The sequence below is a fragment of the Panicum hallii genome, chromosome 7, assembly GCF_002211085.1.
Source record: "Panicum hallii strain FIL2 chromosome 7, PHallii_v3.1, whole genome shotgun sequence".
Classification (NCBI taxonomy): Eukaryota; Viridiplantae; Streptophyta; class Magnoliopsida; order Poales; family Poaceae; genus Panicum; species Panicum hallii.
In genome coordinates, this window is record NC_038048.1 from 42,555,317 (window position 1) to 42,562,570 (window position 7,254).

The 7,254-nt window shown below is 50.6% G+C and overlaps 2 protein-coding genes across 3 annotated transcripts; one reads left to right on the forward strand and one right to left on the reverse strand.

Moving 5' to 3' along the window:
• The first annotated feature begins 381 nt into the window (after window positions 1-381).
• On the forward strand, window positions 382-4,533 carry LOC112900471 (flavanone 3-dioxygenase 2-like). Its single transcript, XM_025969335.1, has 5 exons — window positions 382-451; window positions 560-761; window positions 978-1,225; window positions 3,548-3,875; window positions 3,971-4,533. The coding sequence occupies exons 2-5, from the start codon at window positions 564-566 to the stop codon at window positions 4,229-4,231; spliced, it is 1,035 nt and encodes a 344-aa protein (XP_025825120.1). The 5' UTR covers window positions 382-451; window positions 560-563; the 3' UTR covers window positions 4,232-4,533.
• A 144-nt stretch (window positions 4,534-4,677) lies between these two features.
• On the reverse strand, window positions 4,678-6,780 carry LOC112900470 (protein DMR6-LIKE OXYGENASE 1-like). 2 transcript variants are annotated; one of them, XM_025969334.1, is made up of 4 exons: window positions 6,422-6,780; window positions 6,062-6,309; window positions 5,311-5,632; window positions 4,678-5,228 (listed from the first exon to the last, which is right to left on the reverse strand). In XM_025969334.1, exons 1-4 carry the CDS (start codon window positions 6,647-6,649, stop codon window positions 4,983-4,985), a joined length of 1,044 nt encoding a protein of 347 aa, XP_025825119.1. In that variant the 5' UTR covers window positions 6,650-6,780; the 3' UTR covers window positions 4,678-4,982. The 2 variants fall into 2 exon arrangements, with proteins under 2 accessions (XP_025825119.1, XP_025825118.1); XM_025969333.1 differs by having other exon boundaries at window positions 6,062-6,333.
• Between the last annotated feature and the right edge of the window lie 474 nt (window positions 6,781-7,254).

The following is a 7,254-nucleotide window of genomic DNA, read 5'->3' on the forward strand; positions in this document are numbered from 1 at the left end:
ACAAACCCAAACACTATAATGAATATGTGAATACGAAGAAACATAATTTGCATGTACTTTGCGAATTGTATTTTGATATGTTGTTGAAGACATTTTCTAATGTTGAATACGGTAATTTTGCATGTTACAATAGACCTTAGCGGCCAATTAAAAATGTTATAGATGTCGCATGCTACAGGACCCACACGTTACAGGCTTCTTTAGTGTTCTAGATCATCTTAGGATCTTTAATTTTGTATTTCTATGCTACTATAGCAGCTTTGGATTCTGTAGAACTCATTTGCTTCCAACAAAACCAGAGATTATCTCCTCTCAAAAAAAAGAAAAGAGAAATACAAAACTGATGGTGTGGTCATATATAGACCTCGTTGTTGTGTGCCTTGGAGCCAACTCTTAGTACTAGCACTTAACCTAGTTCTTCAGTACCGGTATCTGCGCGCGTCAACGCCAGGTATCCGCCCCCTGCCATGGATGATCCTCTTCCCCTAGCTTCCCCGGCCCGTGTATATTAATTAAGGCCAATCTTTCTGGAATTAAGCATCCTGAGGATCTCTTGCAGTCCGATGGGAAGCCAGCTTCTGTCCACCGTCGAGCGTCGCGAGGTCCTCCCGGAGAGCTATATCCGGCCGGAGTCTGACAGGCCGCGGCTCGCCGAAGTGACGACGGACAGCAACGTCCCGCTCATCGACCTCGCGTCGCCGGATAAGCAACGCGTCATCGCCGAGATTGGCCTTGCTTGCCGCACCTATGGCTTCTTCCAGGTCACTGCCTCTCACGCCTTGATTGTTCTAACTAGGTTTTCTTCTGGTACTGAGCTTCAACGTTCAAAAACATGGCGGCTTAACTTCTTCGGAGGCTTTAGAATGTGTGCTTCGCCGCTTGTGAATTTGTGATCATGCTCGAGCTCGATCGCTCCCTGATGCAGAAAACAGTCTTTACAGTGGCTAAGTGCACATGCTCTTCTTGATTTCTTCTAGGTCATAAACCATGGAATAGAAGGGGAGCTGCTGGAGAAGATGATGGCCGTGGGTCTGCAGTTCTTCCGTCTTCCGCCGGAGGAGAAGGAGAAGCTGTACTCAGACGAACCCTCCAAGAAGATAAGGCTCTCCACCAGCTTCAACGTCCGCAAGGAGACGGTGCACAACTGGCGGGACTATCTACGCCTTCACTGCCACCCTCTGGAGGAGTTCCTGCCGGAATGGCCGTCCAATCCTGAATCCTTCAAGTAAGCATGCATCACAAGTTAACTATTTGTATAGCTGACCACAATTGACCTGTAAGCTTGGGCGCAGGTCATAGGCTCACGTATGACGACGACCCTTTCCATTAGTCTTTCCCTTATATGCTACACCATGACACAGTACTACCCTGTCGGTAAAGTTACTCTTATATGATCAGCAATAAACCGTTTAGACCGTTATAGGGTCTCAAAAAAAATATTTGATTACAGTGAGTATATGATGGAGCAAGTTAGTAAACACATCAAATTGATGTTAATATATAGTATTAGAATGGCCAGATTACAACATACTTAATGCATGCAGGATAAAGCAAATTTGCACATATGTCTTTGTGTGCATATATATGCAACCCATATCATAGAGGTGCAAATTGATGACTCTTAGGTGCACCTCCAAGCCTTTTAGTTTAAAATTTTGTGCTACTTCTCCAAAATGAGATCTCAATTTGAAAATTTAGTACAAATATTTGAAAAAAAAGGATTGGAGGTGCACCTAAGAGTCACCAATTTACACCCCTACCATATCGTATAACATTTCTTTAGGACCAAAACATTGATACGTATGAGTGCTACGTCATCCTACAATTTCTGAACTGAAGACACCCATGCAAAACAAGTTGCCATGATTAGATGATTAATATAAAACCATAACATCTGAAAAATGATCGTAGATATCATAGTGTTGGTGTGCTAATGATAGCTCCATCTAGTCATAAATACTTGACAATTTGACAAAGGTCGGATCAAATTTTAGAAAGTTTGACATAAATAACTATATTTTAATATTTGGTTTGAAATCAAATATAAACCTTGTATTGTAAAGGTATTTATAATTGGCTGTTTACATACAGGCTCTACTACCATTTAGCATCTCATACCACTGATGGTCGTTAAAGTAATTCCCTGTCAAGCTATTGTATTTTTATGTCGGTTAACCGTCAGGAAATGCTTTTTACATTTTTTCCTGTCGGTATTTTAATTTCTTTGTCGGTTTTGAACCAACAGGGATATTTTTGTTTTCCAGTAGTTAATGCATCAGATCATGTGCTTTAAGAAAACTAATGCATCATGCACCGACAGCCTGAGATAGAATTTAGTGATAACAAAGAGAGTTGCTGTATAGTACCATAGCAATTTGTTGAGATGGAGTACTAGTACGGTTTAACCATTCTAAATGAAAAACACTTTTCAAACTTCAAAAGATGGACATGCATGTGCTACTCAGCTCCTTATCTGCATACGCAAGTAGCTCTAGGCCTTTAGCTTTGTGCGTGAAGAAGATGCACGTGGTTGGCATGCACTGACGCCCAAGAGAAGAGCCCAGAACATTGGAGCAATTTTAGAAACCAGAGAGCTACATTTCTGGACTCACTTGATGTGTCAGCACCGAAACATAGAGAGGACGATATCGATCCATACCCGATCGCCAATCAGGACGCGATAACAAGTCACATACTCACCAGTCGCCACCACCATGTGCATGGATACCCTTATCCTGTCCTGTAGGCTGTAGCACTCGCCACACATTGTGCGTAGTTCTATAGAGCTAGTAGTGACTACCAGGCTCTCTCTAGCTAGAGCCATCAGCGGTGTGTATTAACACGACGCGCTTGCAGCTGCAGGAGAAGCACAGCACAAGTACTGACTGAATGCCACATGCATGCACGTCGGATCACCAGGATTGCGTAGCTTTGTCAGGGATCACGCAGTCATCACAGCATTAAAACAAAAGTTGAGGTGATTAATTAGTGGACGCCGATTTTTAAGTCGATCATTATTGGGCCATCGTTTCTTTCAGCAGACTACTCTCACCGTGTTCCTCGTGGATATATGCTCGCTCCCTGTCTGCCGGCCTGCGTGCTCTGCACTTTGGATGTCATCATCTAGCGCACGGCCGGCTAGTTGCTGGTATAGTGCGGCCGCTTTACTGGTTCTAGACACCACTGCAAAGTACGCTCTTGAACTCGAAATGCTCGCGCACTACACAGCGAGCGATTTGGACGTGTGCATAGGCAGAGGTCGATCGCCTAGTCACTTTGCAAAAGGTAGTGCGCAACCACCCCTGTGACTGTGACCACAAGACCCTATCCAATTCACCACTCCTGCAGAGAAGCTCTCCACACTTCCAGGGGAGAGGATGCTTTCATACTTTGTGTCCATTCATTCCCTTGTAGAGCGATGCATCTATACCTTGTCCTTTGTTCCTTTGCTATAATGCAGGCTTCATGAATAGAAAATCACCCAGAACATGATGCTGGCAACGCCGTACTTTAATTTTTTTTGTCTATCGATCGAATTTCTCGACAGGGAGATTGTCAGCGAGTACTGCCGCGAGGTCAGGCGGCTCGGGCTCCGGCTTCTCGGCATGATCTCCCTCAGCCTCGGCCTCGAGGAGGACTACATCGAGAAGGCCCTCGGCGAGCAGGAGCAGCACATGGCCGTGAACTACTACCCACAGTGCCCGGAGCCGGAGCTCACCTACGGCCTACCCAAGCACACGGACCCCAACGCCCTCACCGTCCTCCTCCAGGACCCCAACGTCGCCGGCCTCCAGGTCCTCAAGGACGGCAGCCGGTGGATCGCCGTCAACCCCCGGCCAAACGCTTTCGTCATCAACCTAGGCGACCAGCTGCAGGTAAACAAACACAAAACCCACCTGGTGACGCATCAGTTTTTCGAATCGATGCGATGCGTTCTGATCTCGAATTCTCGATGCTGTGGATGCCGCAGGCTCTGAGCAACGGCGCGTACAAGAGCGTGTGGCACCGCGCGGTGGTGAACGCGGCGCAAGAGCGCATGTCGGTGGCATCTTTCCTGTGCCCGTGCAACAGCGCGGTGATCAGCCCGGCGGCGGGGCTCGTCCGCGACGGGGACGCGCCCGTGTACCGGAGCTACACCTACGACGAGTACTACAGCAAGTTCTGGAGCAGGAACCTGGACCAGGAGCACTGCCTGGAGCTCTTCAGATGCGCCCAGCTGCAGCTCCAGTAACAATTTGGCACTACACTGCTGGAGGCTTTGCTTTGCTTGTAAACTAATAGGTTTGTTTGGCTAGCTTGTTTCGTGAAACATCGTACGCCGGCCGGCGGCATTCCGTGCCCGAATGTGGTACCCGGCCGCTTTGTTGTGCTGTTTGCCCTGACCTTCCCCCACCCCCCCCCCCCCCTCTCTCTATATATACCATATATTATGCCATTATGGCATTATATACGTTTGGCGCCGCTATGTATGACATGCAAAAAGGCAAACCTGTAATCGATCTAGCTAAATGCAAATGCTCGTATTTTTCTTAAGTTTTTAATCCTATGAATAAATGATGATATATATTATTCCAGTGTTAGGTAACGTGTCCGTCAATGTATCTCTCTTGGAGATGCTCCTAGTGATAGGGTATGCGTGTACTTATAAAAATATGTACGTGTACGTGTACTATGTTCTGTATAAAAAAATGGAAGAATCAAAGAATCTGTCAACCTAACACCTTATTCTGATCTCTTGAGGGGGACAGTGCAACGAGCCTTGCGCCTCAATCGCAGGCATCCAAAACTTGATCTGACATTCTAGGGTAGTTCCAAAGGTCCCGTACCGGGCAGTTCCAAAGGTCCCACATAGGTGTCTAGCTGGGACGTATCCGAGGGGAATCCGAGTCCGGTTATTGCAGATTACACATGGGAGACCGCCGCGCTACAACGTTCTGCACGTTCTCTGCTCGTGGCCGGCGCGGCGTTCCCCTTGATCGCGCTCAGCCGGGTCTGAACCGGTCGAGGCAGCTCGCGGATTGGAGGCCCATGTTCCAGAACTCGTCGTAGTACTCCTGGTAGGTGAACGGCCGGTAGGCCAGCGGGTGGCCGTCGTCCACCAGCGCGTCCGCCGGCGCGATCACCGCGTCCGGCGACGGGCAGTAGAACGTCGGCACCGAAATCCGCTCGCTCTCGCTGTTCACGATCACGCGGTGGAGCACGCTCTTGTAGCGGTCGTTGCTCAGCGCCTGCATGTGGATAGGTTCGATCGTTCAGCACGGCAAGCAAGAAGAACAGCTGCTGATTAATTAACAAAGTTCGTGTACGTACCTGCAGCTGGTCGCCGATGTTGATGACCAGCGCGTCGGGCACGGGGTTCACGGCCACCCAGCGGCCGTTGCGCTGCACCTGCAGGCCGGAGACGCCGTCCTGGAGCAGCAGCGTGATGGCATTGGGGTCCTTGTGCCCCGGCAGCCCGTAGGTGAGCTCCGGCTGCGGGCACGGCGGGTAGTAGTTCACCGCCATGTGCTGCGCCTGCCTCCCCATGGCCGTCACCATGTGGCTCCGCTCCAGGCCCAGGCTCTCCGATATGGCCTCCAGCAGCCGCAGCGCCAGCGCCCGCGCCTCCGTCGCGTAGGTGCCCACCACTTGCCTGTCGAGCAACCACCGACGCAACTTGTCAATTTACCGCGCTGTGCAGGGCTTAATCTAGCGAGTCTTCGAGTTGTCCTAAGGGTGTATACTGTATCGATACGATCTGGAGTACTTTCTGAAACAGTTTTCAATTGTGATCTGTCGTTTACTCTTTTTCATTCATGGTTTTCCCCATACAAAGCAGCCGTTTGAAATAGAATGGTCAATGTGAAACATGTACTCGGTTGAAGTTTCAGTTTGACGAGTCCTTTTTTTTTCAAAAAAAAAGAAGAACAGAAAAGTATCGGTTTGACAGATTGTCAGGTCATGGTGGTTTGGTTCGAATGGACCAGAGAAAAATCAGAAAGCCGTACTCGTCCTAACGAAGCGCAAGGTCAGCAGCTGCAGAGCCAGAAAGTTAAATCCAGGCACGAAGCAGGCGGCTCACCTGAATGAGGGCGGGTTGGACGGCCACTGGTCGACGAAGCTCTGGAGCGGGTAGCAATGCAGGCGCAGGAAGTCTCGCCAGTTGCTGACCTTCTCGGTGCGCACGTTGAAGCTCGTGGAGAGCCGGATGGCCTTCTTGGGGTCGTCGGAGTAGCACTTGAGCCGCTCCGCCTCCGGCAGGTGGAAGAACTCCCGCGCCACGTGCAGCATCCCCTCCACGACCCCCGCCGGGATGCCGTGGTTCGTCACCTGTACGCATACGCGCCATTCGCGCTAGCCAGTGTCAGTGAGGCTATGCTCAAGCAAGTTCTTGGTTGATCACCCCGGCCCGCGCAGCAGTACACTCTATCAGTGAACGTACCATGAAGAAGCCGTCGGATTCGCAGGCCCTGCCGATGGCCTCCACCACCGTGCGGCGCTCCGGCCCGTCGAGCTTCCTGAGGTCGATGAGCGGGATCCCGGCGCCGGACTCGTTGTCGACGCTCGCGAGGTCCGGGCGGTCTTCGACAGGCCTGACGTGGCTCAATGGGACCTGCCCCGTCTGCGCCACGAGATCGCTGAGCAGAGGCTTGGCGATGGTCGGGGCCATGCTTATTTACCGCTGGGTAACAAGGATGGGTTTTTCTTTTTGAAAATAAACAAGACTGGATATGGCTGGCTGGTAATTTTCACTTGCTGCTGTCGGTGGTGAACTCGTGCAATGGTGAATCAGCTAGTGCTGCTGCCTTGGCGATGACATGTTCCCCGTTCGCCGCTCTCTTTTATAGGCCACCGGTGGGAGAGGTTGAGAGGAAGCCAATTAGCCAAAGGTCCGGCTCGGCGCCACGATGCGGCTTTGGCATTATTCTAGGAGTATTAGATTGACCGAACAACTACTCCTAACTTTGCGTTGTCCGGGTCGTGATCACATTCGCGACCGTTCGCTGTCCTCAAGCCGAGATCGAGTTGCTGCTCTCGGATCGCATCGCCAGGCGAAAACGAAACGGGACATTAATGCGGCGGATCATCTCTATCCGGCTCGATCGGCATGCCGCGTGGGTTAATCCTGCAGGCTGGGAGAATCCAAATTAAAGTTCCCCGGACGTCGGCTGCCGACCAGGATTCGCTGGTCCTTCCTTCCTGCTGCTGGTGTTCACCGTCTAGAGCACCTGCCCGCGCCTAGCCAGGCCACCTGGCTCGCCGCCCTGGGCGTGG